This window comes from Hypanus sabinus, chromosome 6, assembly GCF_030144855.1.
Source record: "Hypanus sabinus isolate sHypSab1 chromosome 6, sHypSab1.hap1, whole genome shotgun sequence".
NCBI classification, from domain to species: Eukaryota; Metazoa; Chordata; class Chondrichthyes; order Myliobatiformes; family Dasyatidae; genus Hypanus; species Hypanus sabinus.
The window spans coordinates 138,383,938-138,400,529 of record NC_082711.1 but is presented as its reverse complement, the minus strand read 5'-3'; the positions used below and the strand labels follow the sequence as shown (position 1 = coordinate 138,400,529).

General features: G+C 45.0%; 1 protein-coding gene across 1 annotated transcript in view; it reads right to left on the bottom strand.

Moving 5' to 3' along the window:
* rasa4 (RAS p21 protein activator 4) overlaps positions 1-16,280 on the bottom strand; it is a 317,606-nt gene extending 301,326 nt beyond the window's left edge. The window contains exon 1 of the mRNA XM_059973035.1: positions 16,100-16,280. Within this exon, the coding sequence (XP_059829018.1) occupies positions 16,100-16,164 (65 nt within the window). The 5' untranslated portion in view covers positions 16,165-16,280. The remainder of the gene's footprint in view (positions 1-16,099) is intronic.
* Between the last annotated feature and the right edge of the window lie 312 nt (positions 16,281-16,592).

Genomic DNA, 16,592 nt, shown 5'->3' with positions numbered 1-16,592 from the left:
CAGCAGTACAGCCCCAACACGGTGCCCCATAATTGTTCCTAGACAAGGATTTATGTTATCACTGCAGCAATAAATTTCATTTGCTAAGCTTAAAATCCATAGGTCATCAGTTCTGTAGCAACAATCAATGCACTTCTTCTGTGCTTAAAGTAGTCATTTACATTGAGTACAATAAAGCAATGTATTGAATGTACAAAAACAGTTTATTGACCACTTCTGGAAATGCGATGACTTATTGGTGAGGAAGCACTGGACAGTCATACGCTTCTCTGCTAATAACTTCACCTCTCCCCCTCTACCGGTTTCAACTATCACCTTGTACTTCTTCCTCCCTTCCCCCCACCTCCTTACTCTTACTTCTTTTATTTTCCTGTCCTGATGAAGGGTCTCGGTCCAAACGTTGACCGTTTACTCTTTTCCATAGATGCTGCCTGGCCAGCTGAGTTCCTTCAGCATTTTGTGTGTGTTGCTTGGCTCCCCAGCATCTGCAGATTTTCTCATGTTTGTGTCATAAGCTTTCTAACTTCTTAAAAAACATAATAATTTTAATGACACAGGCATGTAAAGTCAAACAATGAGAATAACCAGATGGACAAACAAAATAGACTCAAGGATCAAATAATTTTGTTCTGAATTGTCTACTTCTGTGATTCTCTGAAAATGTCAGCAACTTAGACAGGGATGGGAAAAAGAAATGGACACATGAGTAGCATAAATCAGAAGTTTGTTGAAATGCTGGGCTTTGAGAAGGAATTTGGTCAAGGAAGAAAATAGTGGACAAAGATGGTCGAAAAAGGCAGCTGAAGCAGGTTAATGTAAAATAGATTGCAGTCTACAAGAGATGAAAGGAAAGGTACTGACTTTCCCAGATTGTCCTTGTGTTCTCCTCCTTGAATCAACTACTTTGTGAAGTTCAGCTTTGTTAATTAAGGAGCACAAGCAACAAGGCAGTGTGTTTACATTCTAGCAAACCCTGCTGATAATAACCCTACTTTCTACAACTATGTTTGAAAGGTGCTATTTTAAGACAAGAGTGAAGTGATCATACAAATGGAGAATCTGAAACATCACTGTTTTAACATTCAGGTTCCTGGACATCAATATTTCACAGGATCCCGTGGGAGAATCATATCTCCTTCATTAATGAAAAGGCTCCGCAGAGGATAAAACTTTTGGCAGCAGTGGGAAAACTCCATCTTCCCCAGAACATACTGGTGTAATTCTACACTGCCATTATAGGGAGCACCCTCACACTGGCCATCGCTGACTGGTAGCATCCTCTCATGATGTACAAACACTACAGCAAACTGTTAGGTCAGCCAGAAAAGGTCATTGACTGCAGTCTACCATCTCTGTCGCATTGCACGCATTTAGGACAAAGAAGCAGGCAGGGACAATCATTGTGAGCACTACCCTCCCTGCAAATTGCGTTTTCCTAAGGCCTCCTTTCTGGAAAGTGCATTAGGGCTATTAAAACTTTAACTTCATTAAAAGTTCCTTTTCCTTGTCTAGCCAGTTAATCTGATTAACCACTCTACTTAGCCCCCCTGTCACACCTCTCTATCTATTACCCCTGTCACTACACTGCTCTGTAAACACTCTAAACCACTTTTTATAATGCTGTTTACATTGTAAATACATGCTGATATTTATGCACATTTTATTCCACATCCGTACTTTAACCTCTAACTTTATTTGCATATACATAATTCTTGATCCTTTATAATGTTGAATGTTGTTGTTTTTTGTGGCATGCTGTTCCCTGACCAACTTACCACAGCAAATTCCTAACACAGATAAATGTATAGGGTAATCCTTCTTCACTGAGGTCCAAATAACAGTGATTTACTTAAGAGTACAGCTTTCTAGTGCAACATGAGCCATCTGTTCAGATGGTCAATCAAGTGTCAAGATTGTAGTGAGGTTATTAGGTGGGAAGAAAACTCAGAGGCCTCTAGATGTAGCACAGGAGCTGTTGCCTTGGTTACTAATGTTACTACTGAGAGGTACCCTTGATGTAATTCTGGCTTTATGCAGATAAAGTCTAATGCCACACAGAAAAGTAATTGGGCACATATCTGAACATCAGCTATCTCTCACCGTGTTTTCTGCCATGGATATTCATTTTCTCATCAATTATAATTCAAAGTCAAGATTGTCAGGGACACAGTCGGTCTCAGCAGTTTCAGGCGAAAGTGGTGCCTCCCCATAACATTTGATATAGACTAAATCACTTCGTTTCAATTTTAAATTTTAATGAACAGTCTCCAAGCTACAATTCCCAGAAGTGCACGGTACAAATTGGCCGAGTTCTTGCTTCTCAGGTCAAAGTTCACAAACTCAGGGCCTAGAACACCTCACTGCTGTTCTCAAGGGAAACAGATGTCAGAAATGTTCTCTCTCTCAGGTGAGGTGACCATATGTTTGAATCAACTCATGGTTACCAATGCCACAAAATAAACATGAAACAAAAGGAGATCAATGCACTAGAAGCAGGCTGAAGGAAATTCGCCAAGCTTATTCCTGGGGTGAGTGGGTTGTGCTATCAAGAGTGATTAGATAGTTTGGGTTTGTTTACCTTGGAGTTTAGTAGGACAAACAATGATTTATTTAAAACAATCAAAATTCTGAAGGGGCTTAACAGGATAGATGTTGAGATGTTTTCTACCAGTGGGAAAGTCACAAGCAAGGAGACACAGTTACAACAAAAGGGGCCATTTGTTTAAAACTGAGGTCTATAGAAATTTTGTCTCTCAGAGGATGGTGAATCTCTGGAATTCTCTAGACTGAAAGGCGGTGGAGGTTAAGTCAGCAGGAATGTACAAGGTGATGGATAAGTATCTGCAAGATTGAGGAACTGAATGCCATGGGGAACTGGCACAGAAGAGGTGTTGAGGCCAATGTGGGTCGGCCATGATCACATTTAATGATGGATAGGATACTCCTGCTCTTATAAAATATATTCCAAACCAGAAAAAAAGCTAGCTTTTACAGATCACTTTTCATGGTGTAGACATTATTATATTGTAGGTAGCAAAGCAAAGCAAGATAGACACAATGAGGTTCCACAACATCGAAGTGTTAATGGGAAAGTCGTCCACTCAAGGGACGTTCAGCTGCTTCGTCAATGTCATTCTGTCCAACATAGGATCAGAAGTCAAGATGTTCCAAAATGACTGCACAATGTTCGTTTCAAGTCATCACTTTTTATTGTCATTTTGACCATAAAATGCTGGTACAGTGCACAGTAAAAATTAGACCATGTTTTTCAGGACCATGGTGCTACATGAAACAATACAAAAACTACACTGAAAACAACACAGAAAAAAAACTACACTAGACTACAGACCTACCCAGAACTGCATTAAGTGCACAAAAGAGTGCAGACATTACAATAAATAATAGACAAGACAATAGGCAGTGTAGAGGGCAGTAAGTTGGTCCCTCAAACATTGAGACAGAACAAACACACATAAAATGCTGGAGGAACCCAGCAGGTTAGGCAGCATCTATAGAAATGAATAAATAGTTGACATTTTGAGATGAGACGCTTCTTCAGGACTGGAAAGAAAGAGGAAGGACACCAGAATGAAAAGGTTGGAGGAGGAGAAGGAGGCTAGCTAGGAGGTGATATGAGAAGCCAGATGGGTGGGAAAGGTCAAGGGCTGGAAAAGATGGAGTCTGATAGGAGAGGAGTGTGGACCATAGGAGAAAGGGAAGAAGGAGGGGACGCAGTGCAAAGTCATAGGTAGGTCAGAAGAGGTAGAAGGCCAGAGTGGAGAATGGAAGGAGAGGGAAGGGGAGGGAATTTTTTTTTAAACCGGAAGGAGAAATCAATATTAATGCCATCAGATTGGAAGCTACCCAGACAGTATATAAGATATTGCTCCTGCACCCTCAGGGTGGCCTCATCTTGGCACAAGAGGAGCCATGGATCAGCATATTGGAATGGGAATAAGAATCAGAATTAAAATATTTGGCCACCGGGAAGTTCCACTTTTAGCAGATGAAGCAGAGGTGCTCGATGAAGCTGTCCCCCAATTTACGACAGTTTTCACCAGTGTAGAGGAGGGTGCATCAGGAGCACTGGACACAATAGCTTTGCAGGTGATTCACAGCAGATTCGCAGGTGAAGTGTTGCCTCACCTGGGAAGACTGTTTGGGGCCCTGACTGGAGGTCAGGGAAAAGGTGAATGGGCAGGTGTAGCACTTAAGCCATTTGCAGGGATAAGCACCAGGAGGGAGATTAATGGGGAGGGAACGAATGGACAAAAGAATCATGGAGGGAGCATTCCCTGTGGAAGGGGTGGGTGGGGGAAGCAAAGATATGCTCAGTGGTAGGATCTCTTTGGAGATGGTGAAAATTGGGGGATGAAAAGCTTGCAGATGCTGGAATCTGGAGCAAAAAAAAATTAACCAAATGGCTGGAGTAACTCAGTGGGCCAAGTTGCATCGGCGGGGGTCAAAGGGGTAGTGGACATTTTCGTCATGACCTTACACAAGACCTGAGAGTTTGGAGGGAAGATTGCCAGTGTAAATCAGTACGAAGAGGGGTGAGCCAGAGCTGACAGGTAGTGACAGATAAGTAAGCAACTGTGAGTGGATGAAGCCAGGTGGAGGGAGGGGGTCAGAATATAGCACCAGAGGTTGAAAGGTGATAAAGGACTCTAGCTGATGCGCATGTAGAACCAGGACGGGGAAGCAATGGGTGATGGGCAGATGGAAATGGGAGAGGTGACCAAAGAGAGAGAAAACCGGGGTGCATCAGTAGAGTGGGAAAGGGAGAGAGGGGCAGTGGGTGATTTAAAACAGGAAAATTCAATGTTCGTACCATTGGATTCCTCCTGTACGTCGGTGACACCAAGTGTAGACTGGGCGGTTTTGCAGAAATCCACAATGACCATTTTAAGCTTCAGGTTGTATGTTATTTCAACTCCCCTTCTCACTCCCTCACTGCCTCCTGCCTTGAGCCTTCTCCGCTACCATGGTGAGGCCAAACACTAACTAGAAAGACAACACCTCCTATTCTGCCCTGATACCCTACAACTCAATGGCATAAACATTAAATTTTTCATATTCAGGTAGCTCATTTCCCCTCTGTTCCCTCATCTCGTTCTACCTATCACCATCCAGCCTATGGCTCTGCCTTCCCCTCTCTATTACCCTACTTCTGCCCATTGTTCTCCCCCACTTATCTGTTTCCACCTATCACCACCATCATCTGTCTCTTAATTCCCCCTTCCCTCATATAGCTCCACCTGTCCATCATCCCTCAGACACCCGGTTCCACCTATCACCTAGCAGCCCCTGTCTTACCCCTCCCACTTAGCACCCTACACCAGCTGTCTTCATTCCATGCACTCACTGCTGATGCAGGGATACAATTCAAACATCAACAATACCTTTGGCTCCACAGATGCTGCTAGACACACAGAGTTCCTTCAGCAGCGCGTGTTTTACTTATCCCCTCAGATATGGAAGAAGTCCGTATCAGAATACATCAGTATCTAGACAATGCTTGAATGAATGGGTACGAGGCACATCACAGAACGTCCTTGCCATGCTAGTCTGCGACAAGTGGAACTTTCAGAAAGGGAAAAAAACTTGGGGAAAGTTTTAAAAAAAGGTGTTGGCTTCCTGAAAGACAGAACAGATACTGCTGGAAAAACTCAGCAGCTCAGATAACATCTGTGGAAGGAGAAACAGTTAACATCCTACTTCACTGGCAGAGGAAATACTTTTCACTTGGGCAAGTGCAGTTCTAGCAACACTAGAGAAACAACCTCAGCCCATCTAACAATATCCATTCTCTCCGCCAACAGCATGCTCTAAATTTGTAATGTACCACCTTCAAAATGTACTGCAACTTGAACCACGAGGGCAATGTCAGCAAGTTATGGGAATGTAATTAACCACATTCCTCTCCAGGGTTTTAGAATGTGTTCCTGTTACTTCATCCCTGCTGAGATTAAATCATGAAACTCCTTCCGAACATTACCATATTTTTGTACGTTTACCACATGGGCAACAGCAGTTTAAGAATGCAGTTTATTACTGTTCTCTCAAGGACAGTTACAAATTGGCAATTATTGATGACATTCCATCCCACGTGAACTAAAAGTAGGAAAAATAACTTACAAGTCTCTTTTGTATGTGATCACAAATGAAAATATCAGCTACTACATACAACTAGTGGCTTGTGGAAAGAGTAAACCACAGCTAGCAGAAGTACAAGTTTCTGGGCACATCGCTTACAGGAAATGCTGACTTGCAAAATCCATCCACTACCTATTTTACAATGTAACTGCTTCTCTTCATGGCTTTTATATATCGTCCTTGTGAAATATTATGGACTGAACATGCAGTTCAAGAGGGAGAGAAGCCAGGACATTTTCCCCCTTTAATGTGCAATAACTTTATTAGACACAACAACTTCATATGTCCCCTTTTCTCAAGCACAGATGGCGCAAGCTCCTGCAAGGTGTAAGCAGAAAATTTCAATAAAAATAGCAGAGAATCCCTCAATCATTACTAAACTCTAGAAGGTCTCCAGTGTCTCCACGTCCTTCTTCGTCATGTCCAAAACATCCAGGGATTACATCAGGTATTACATCCCAAATGTGTCTCTTGTCCTCCAACAGTTGCAGCCACCAGAGATGAATGTGTCATTCCTTTCAGCTTCCAGAGACCTTCTATTCCTCATCTACCTCAGTACGAAAGGGTTATGATCAGAAGAGTTTTCAGTTGACTAAGCCCAATGTTCCAATAAAAAGGAAAAGTTTTAATTTCACTCTCTCACTCCATCTCTTTACCTCCCTCTGGTGCTCCTCCCCCTTCCTTTTCTTCCACAGTCTTCTGCTCTCTCCTATCAGATTCTCCCTTCTCCAGCCCTTTATCTCTTTCACCAATCCACTTCCCAGCCCTTCATTTCCCCAAGTTTCACCTATTACCTACCACCTTGTACTTCTTCCTCTGCTCCCCCCCCCCCTTTACTCTGACTTCTCATCTCTTTCTTCCAGACCTGAACAAGGATCTCAGCCTGAAATGTTGACTTCTACTCTTTTCCAAAGATGCTGCCTGGTCTACCGAGTTCCTTCAGCATTTTGTGTGTATTCTATTGATGGCAAAGACTTAAAAAAAATTATAGAATCATATAGCACAGAAACATGCCCTTTGATCCACTGTCCAAGCCAGCTATCAACTGTCCCTTTATATTAATCGCATTTCAATCTCCTTATGGGAAAGAAGACCATTGAACCTATGGTGACTCTCAGAGCAATCTCATTCCCCATTTATATCTCTGCAATCTACTCGATCATCCATGATCCTTAACACCCCATGGTAGTACACTAGGGTTACAGAAGCCAATTAAACTAACAACTACTTTAGAATCTGTGAGAGCACCCATAATGTGATCACAGGGCAAAGTTCAAAGTTCATTTAATATCAGAGTATGTATCCGGTACACAACCTGAAATTTGTCCTCTTCACAGGCATCCACAAAACAAAGAATCCCCACAGAACAATAGAAACATCAACGCCCTAAAGTCCCCCTCCCTTTGCACAAGCAGCAGCACAAAAGTCAACCCCCCCCCCTCCACCCCACCTGTGGCAGCAGGAGCGCTGACCCCCTCCTCCCCACCCCACCGTGCAAGCAGCAGTTCAGTTACCAAAGAGCCATTGATCCAGAGTCCATCAAACGACAGTCCACAACCCAGCGCAAATACAATACCCAAGGCGAGGATTGAACCCGTGTCAGTGAAGCTGGGAGTAAGCAGCATCACCTGCTGCTCCACGTTCTAACTTGTCCCGGTATTTGTACTGACATTGAATTCTCAGTGGAATTACAAAAATGTGCAGAAAAGGGCCATTTGGTCAAATTGCGTCTATGCCTGACAAAGGGCTGTTGAGCCTCCACCCATACCTCAGCTCTCAATCCATAACTTTGTCAGTTAGGGCACATCAAATGCTAATTTTCCTTCAATGTAACAAATGTTTTGACTTCAGCTACTCTTTCTAGAGGCAAAACTCCAAACCCCTACACCCAAAGGTGGAAAAAGACCTTCCAGCACCTTAAACTTTATAAAAGGGATAGGGTTCCCTTAGTCCTTACCTACCACCCCTTGAACCTCCGCACCCAACACATCACTCTCCACAACTTCCATCATCGTCAACAGGCACATCCTTCCCTCACCCCTCCTCCCTCCCACTTCACATTCCACAGAAATTGCTCCCTGTGTGACTTCCTTGTCCACTCATCCCTCCCCATTGATCTACTGGCACTTATCCCTGCAAACCATACTAAGTGCTAAGCTTGCCCCCTACACCTCCTTCCTCACCACCATTGAGCTGACACTTCCAGTGCTCCTGGTGCAGCCTCCTTTACATCAGGGAGACCCAGGGCAAATAGGGGGACTACCTTCAAGCAGCTTCCTTCTGTCTGTCACAACCAGGATCTCTTGGTGGACACCCGTATGGGTCCCAGTTATGCCTGCCTTTTTGTTGGCTTTGTGGAACAGTCCATGTTCCAAGTCTATACGGGTATCCATCCCCCTCTTTTCCTTCGTTACATCGACAACTGCATTGGCGCTGCCTCTTGCATGCATGCTGAGCTCGTTGACTTCATTAACTTTGCCTCCAACTTTCACCCTGCCCTCAAATTTACCTGGTCCATTTCCGACACATCCCTCCCCTTTCTTGATCTTTCTATCTCCATCTCTGGAGACGGCCCATCTACTGATATCTACTATAAGCCTACAGACTCTCACAGCTACCTGGACTATTCCTCTTCCCACCCTGTCTCTTGCAAAAAGGCTAACCCCTTCTAACAATTCCTCCGTCTCCGCCGCATCTGCACTCAGGATGAGGCTTTTCATTCCAGGACAAAGGAGGTGTCTTCCTGTTTTAAACAAAGGGGCTTCCCTTCGTCCACCATCAACTCTGCTCTCAAATGCATCTCTCCCATTTCCCGCACATCTGCCCTCACCCCATCCACCCGCCACCCCTCTCGGGATAGGGGTCCCCTTGTCCTTACCTACCACCCCACCAGCCTCCAGGTCCAACGTATAATTCTCCATAACTTACGCCACCTCCAACGGGATCCCACTAGCAAGCACATTGTTCCCTCCCCCCCTTCTGCTTTCCACAGGGATCGCTCCCTACGTGACTCCCTTGTCCACTCGTCCCCCCCCATCCCTTCCCACCGATCTCCCTCCTTCCTAGCACTTATCCTTGTAAATGGAACATGTGCTACACCTGCCCTTACACTTCCTCCCTCACCAACATTCAGGGCCCCAGACAGTCCTTCCAGGTGAGGTGACACTTCACCTGTGAGTCAGCTGGTGTAGTATATTGTGGCCAGTGCTCCCGGTGTGGCCTTTTATATATGGGTGAGACCCGACGCAGACTGGGAGACCGTTTTGCTGAACACCTACGCTCGGTCCGCCAGAGAAAGCGGGATCTCCCAGTGGCCACACATTTTAATTCCACGTCCCTTTCCCATTCTGATATGTCTATCCATGGCCTCCTCTACTGTCAAAATGAATCCAAACTCAGGTTGGAGGAACAACACCTTATATACCGGCTGGGTAGCCTCCAACCTGATGGCACGAACATTGACTTCTCTAACTTCCGTTAATGCCCCTCCTCCCCTTCTTACTCCATCTCTGACATATTTAGTTGTTTGCCCATTCTCCATCTCCCTCTGGTGCTCCCCCCACCTTTCTTTCACCTGAGGCCTCCCGTCCCATGATCCTTTCCCTTCTCCAGCTCTGTATCACTTTCGCCAATAATCTTTCCAGCTCTTAGCTTCATCCCACCCCCTCCGGTCTTCTCCTATCATTTCAGATTTCCCCCTCCCCCTCCTACTTTCAAATCTCTTACTATCTTTCCTTTCCATTAGTCCTGACAAAGGGTCTCGGCCCGAAACGTCGACAGTGCTTCTCCCAATAGATGCTGCCTGGCCTGCTGTGTTCCACCAGCATTTTGTGTGTGTTGTTTGAATTTCCAGCATCTGCAGATTTCCTCGTGTTTTCTCTTGGTGGGCAGTTCAATTCCAATTCCCATTCCCATACCAACATGTCTGTCTATGGCCTCCTCTAATACTGCAATGATGCCAGATACAGGCTGGAGGAACAACACCTCATATTCCTCTTAGTAGTCTCCAGCCTGATGACATGAACATTGATTTCTCTAACTTTCGGTAACCACACACTTCTGTTTCACACATATCCCCCCTCAATAACCTTCTCCTCCCTCGCCCTCGTGACCTGCCCATTACCTACTTCAGGTTCTCCATTTCCTTCTCTTTGAATCCAGCGAGGTTTACAATCCTCACCAAATAAATATTCCTTCCTCTTCAGCCCTTTACCTCTTCCACCTATCATTTACTATCCTCCCACATCATTCCCTTTCATCCCCCTCCCCCATCCACCTACCCTCCCTCTTCATTCGGACTCACCTATCACCTGCCAGCTGGAGCTCCTCCACCTCCTCCTCTTCCCACCCCCCACCATTTAATTCTGGCTTCTGCCCCCTTCCTTTCCAGTCCTGATGAATGGTCTCAGCCCAAAATGTTGAATATTCAGTTTCCTCCATAGATGCTGCCTGGCCTGCTGAGTTACTGAGCATTTTGTTCATGTGGTGCTTCTAACAATTACATTAAATCTTTACATACCCTCCAGTTATTTGTGTATCTACTCGGGAAATATAAATAAGAAAAATCAGTGCACTTTTCTGGGAATCACAGTTTCATACAGCATACATAAATTCCCATGCCTCCATCCAGGCACACTCCCCAAAAGAGAAAACAGCCTAGCTAACTGTTCAACAAGGCTAGAGTTCTCCAGCCTGGGAATATGGGAATGAATTTCCCCATGTCCTGTCTTGTTCCAGCATATCTTTCCTGCCATGCCCAAATTACCTGCAGTATTTCAGATACATTGCAGTCCTAGCATGACCTTCCTGCTTTGTTCTATGTTTTAACCATAATTGCTCCTGTATCAACTTCCTTCAAGGACCTTACGTAGCTCAGGACGGCCAATTTTTGGTCACTAACTCTACTGAAATTATTTCACATTGAAAATCTTATCGGACCTTCCTGTGCATAAACTGATTATATCACCCACAAGACGAGACATCAGTTGATAACTACCCAGACTGGATTTGCTCATGTTTGTGTGAATAGGAAAAGCTATGCAATTCATATAGAGGCCAGTGGTGTAACTGGTGGCTGGAGGTGCAGCTGCTTCTAAAGCATAGACTGTCATGACTAATACAACTTGTAAAATCTGTAACGATCCAGGACAAGCCACTGAGTTGGTTTCCCTCACCTATTGCAGTAAGATAAGGAGCACCAGGATTTAGACCCCGAAATGAAGAAATGGCATGTTTCCAACTCAAAATAATGTGCAAATTAAGAGGGAAACTTTCATCTTGTGGAATTCCTGTAAGTTTGCAGCCTTATCTTTTGGCATGGAGGGAATGACAGCTCGGCTGAAATGATTAATTGCAGTAGTAGGAGAGCAATTTTCTATTTATTTGATGTGTGTTTAGAGGGAGGGAGTGAAAAGAACATTTAAACTAACAAATGGGACCTTGCACTTCACAAGCAAGTGCCTCCTGCTAATGCTGTTGAAGACACCTTCAATGACTTTGGTGATGATTGAGAGCTGATTGACAAGAGGCATTGTGACACTTCTATCAAGAGGCAATAATCTGCTCACTATTGCAAAATATAAACTTCATTAGGACCAGTTAATTACAGATCGCATTGTAGCCTTTCCCCAAAAGTGAACCAAAGAGCCTAACTCCAGAACTGTGGGTGCCTGCCTTTGACATGAAGGCAGGATTTAATTGATCATGGCATTGAAGAGCACTGATAAAGTTGAAGTCAATGGACATTGAGGAGAAAACACTCCAATGGCTTAAGCAGCCAAATTTTACATGAAGAAAAAAGGCTGTGGTTGTTCCAACGTCAAGATATCATTGCTTCATTCCTTTGAATAGGAAATCATACAAAAAGAAGTGGATTTGGCCCATGGGTAAAGCCCTCACAACCATCGAGCATATCTACATAAAATGTTGTTGCAGAAAAGCAGCATCCATCATCAGGGGCCCCTCACCACCCAGGCCATGCTCTCTTCTCTCTGCTGCCATCAGCTAGAAGGTACAAGAGTCTCAGGACTCGCACCATCAAGTTCAAGAACAGTTATAACTCCTCAACCATCAGGATCTTGAATAAAAAGGGATAACTACACTCACTTGCCTCATCATCAAGACGTTCCCACAACCAGAGATCTCATTTTAAGAACTCATCATGAGATCTCATTATCTCATGTTCTCATTATTTATTGCTATTTATTTATATTTGCATTTGCACAGTTTGTTGTCTTCTGCACTTTGGTTGATCTTTCATTGATCCTGTTTTAGCTGCTATTCTATAGATTTGCAGATCCACAGGGAAATGAATCTCAGGGTTGTATATGGTGACATATATGTACTTTGATATCATGAGTTGCTCAGTGTGATGTCCTAGGCACAACCCCCTTCCGCTGCTTCAGTAATAATTTTCATTCTATCACAAGTGGAGATGTTTACTGCTGATTACTGACAAACCTGTTAGAATTCTTTGAGGAGGTTACAAGCAGGGGAGATAAAAGGGATGCAATGGAGGTTGTAGATTTGGACTTTCAGAAGACCTTTGACAAGGTGCCACACATGAGGCTGCTTATCAGGATAAGAGCCCATAGTATTACAGGAAAGCTACTGACATGGTTAGACTAATGACTGATTGGTAAAAGGCAGTGTGAGGGAATAAGAGGATTCTTTTCTAGTTAGCTGCCAATGACTAGTGGTGTTCTGCAAGGGTCAGTGTTAGGACTGCTTCTTTTTCTGCTGTATGTCAATGATTTAGATGATGGAATAGATGGCTTTGTTGCCAAGTTTGCAGATGATACAAAGATTGGTGGAGGTGCAGGTAGTGTTGAAGAAACAGGAAGACTGCAGAATGATTTAGACAGAATAGGAGAATGGGCACGAAAGTGACAAATTAAATACAATGTTGGAAATTGCACTTTGGTAGAAGAAATGAATGTGCAGACTATTTTCTAAATGGGGAGAAAATCCAAAAATCTGAGATGCAAAGGGACTTGGGAGTCCTCCTGCAGAGCACCCTAAAAATTAGCTTGCGGGCTGAGTCAATGATAAGGAAGGCAAATGCAATTTTAACATTAATTTCAAGAGGTCTAAAATGCAAGAGCAGGGATATGATGTTAAGACTTTATAAGGCACTGATGAGGTCTCACCTTGAGTATTGTGAACAGTTTTGGGCTCCCCATCAAAGAAAAGATGTGCTGGCATTGGAGAGGGTTCAGAGGAGGTTCACAAGGATGATTCCGGGAATGAAACAATTATCATACAAGGAAAGTTTGATGGCTCTGGGTCTTTACTCACTGGAAATTGGAAGGATGAGGGGGGAGCTCATTGAAACCTTTTGAATGTTGTAAGGCCTCAACAGAGTAGATGTGGAAAGGATGTTTCTCATGGTGGGGGGACTAGGACAAAAAGGCACAGCCTCAGGATAGAGGGGCATTCATTTAAAAGAAAGGTGTGGAGCGATTTCTTTAGTCAGAGGGTGGTGAATTTGTGGAATTTGTTGCCGCAGGCGGGTGTGGATGCCAGGTCGCTGAGTGTATTTAAGGCAGAGTTTGATAGGTTCGTGATTGAAAATGGGTTCAAAGGTTATGGGGATAAGACCAGGGAGTGGAGCTGAGGAGTGGGAGAAAAGATTCGGCCATGATTGATTGGCAGAGCAGATTCAATGGGCCAATGACCTAATTCTGCACCTATGGCTTATGGTCCATTACAAGAGTTAATTCTAGTCGCAATCAGGTGAGCCAGTTCACATCTGCATTGCACAAAACCTGGACTACATTCAGTACAGACTGATAACAGAAAATGAACTGCAGGCAACAGCAACAAGAGAGGGTCTAACCCTTTACCTTTGCCATTCATTGTAATTCCCAACACACATTCCTCACCATCAATTTGCTGGGGATCAACATTGACCAGAAACTCAACTGCATCTCCTACACAAGCATTGTAACTACAAGAGCAGGCCAGGGGCTGGATATCCATCACCACCTGATACCCCAAAGCCTTTCCAACTGAAACACCCGTCAGGAGTGTAATGGAATCTTCTTCTTTAAATTAACGCAGTTTCAACTGCTTTGTGCTGGCACCACCCCCAGACAAAGGAGCCATTTGATTAACATATTAACATATGTTAATATTACAGGCCCTTTGGCCCACAATGTTGTGCTGACCATGTAACTGACTCTAGAGACTGCCTAGAATTTCCCTAGTGCATAGCCCTCTATTTTCCCAAGTTCCATGTACCTACCTAAAAGGCTCTTAAAAGACCCTATTGTATCCACTTCCACCTCTGCCGCTGGCAGTGCATCCCACACACCCAACAGTGCTCCATCCATCAATTAAACACTCATTAACCCCCCCACCCCATGTAGTGCAGTATGTACCCTCAACACAATATATTGCAAATACTCACCTTGGCTATTCTGACCATATTCTACTTCCAAGATCATAACTTCTACCACCTTCCTTACTAGGAAATATATATCTCCAGTTCTTCAACATTGTCGTTGAGTTTAAAATCCAAGAACTCCCTCCTCAACAGCAACTCCACCAAAAGAACTGCCCTGGTTCAAAGAGGTAGCTCACCACCAAGTCATGAGAAATAGACAACGGATGTAGGCATTGTCAGTGGTATTTATATACAAAAAATGTGTAAATGAAAAGAAATTATTTTATGCAGTTCAGCAGTGGGACCCACGGGGAATAGTAACAAATAAAGCAAAAAAAAAAGCCTGCAGATGCTAGTTTTCTGAAAGAAAAACTGAACTTGCTGGAGATGCTCAGGTCAGGCAGCATCTCTGGAGAGTTACTGTTTCAGGCTAACAACTTTCTGACAGGACTGGGAACTGACTCAGAGCTGCAACCAGATGAAATCCGGGGCACAGTAGCCGGCTCTCCCAAAACGTTACTTTTGGTTCTCTCTACAGATGCGGCCGGACCTGCCAGTGTCTCCAGTGGTTCCAGGTTTTAGCGCGGAAAACGTGCACTCGGAGGACGGGAGTTATGATTTAGTCACTGCAACGTGGTGATATAAGCACCCTTTAGCCTGAACAGAACTTAATTATTTCATTAGCTGTGCTCCCAAAGATCAGCATCTCCCTCCCCTCTGATGAATAGGTTTGGCCATCCATCCTCAAGTGGCAAAGCGACAAGGCAACGAGAGCGATAAGGGACAGAGGGGGGACGCTGGACAGAAGGCAGGGATGGAGGGATGAGGAAGAGCGAGAAAAATAACAAGGGAGGAGTGTGAAAAGAGACAGAGAGAGAGAGAGAGAGAGAGAGACCTTAAAACCATTGTCAGCATCCAAATGTAAGTTTAACGGATAATTATGAATGGCAGGAGCGAGTGAGAGCGGACGGGTGTGCGGGGTTGGGGGAGAAATGTCCCGGGAGCAGAGAGCTGTGGGATAGGTAGTCGACCTGTGTCAGGTTCAAATCCTTGAAGATGGCCGGGGTCTGTGCCGGAGCTGCGACAACGTCTGGTTACAGTCTGACCCGAGGTAGCCGCCACTCTGCAGCGGGCGGCAACCACAGCCGATCTCCGGGATCCCCTTCCGAGCTCGACTTACGGGGAGGGGGTCCCCGGGTGATGGAGGAGAGTGGAGGACCGCGGCTGAGAGTGAGGAGAGGGAGGTGTCGGCGGATGAGGGAGGAGGGAGAGGGGAGGTGAACCGCGGATGAGGGGCGAGAGGGGATAGGAGGATGATGAAAACCGAGGCACACTGATGTACTGGAGTTAAATTCAACCTGGAGTAAATCTCAAATTCCGCCTCCTAAACTTCACTGTCGCTTTCTTCCAGCCACATCACACGCCCCTTCCCGTACACATGCAGACTTTTGAACAGAGGGGGCTGCATCGCACCGTGGGGCAGACCTCAACCTGCTGTCCACGGAGGCGACTGTGATGAGGGAAGAAATCCGGACCCACGAGCCACCTCATACTCACAGATCTTTCGCCGGTAGCTTCTTCCCTTCAATGACCCGCAGGAACAAGGAGCTGCGCTTGGCCATGTCGGGTCACCGACTTCCATAGGTTGGGAGTAAAAGTTGGTAGCGAGGCGGCAGCGGGCTCCGACTGTCTGCCTCCCCCGGCAGCCCGAGCCTCTCCATGTGTCGGTCGGCCCTGCCGCTTTCATCCCGGCCTGGGCGGCGCCAGGGGGCAGCTGAGCGTTCTCTGATTGGCCGCGGCTTGAGAATTAAAACAGGAAGAAATGACAGGTCCCTAAAAAAGAGGCGTAGTGTCACTAATCATTTACAGTTTAGTTGGAGACTTCCCCAATCGAGGCGGTTGATAGATTTTAAACAGGGCACTCTATCTTGGGATCAGACGAACCGCATTCAGTAGACATGGGCTGAGGAAGACATGTGAAATTGCCCCAGGACTGTCGAAATGATAACTGATAAACGACAGCTCGCGTGTTCATCATTGAAGCGCTTCA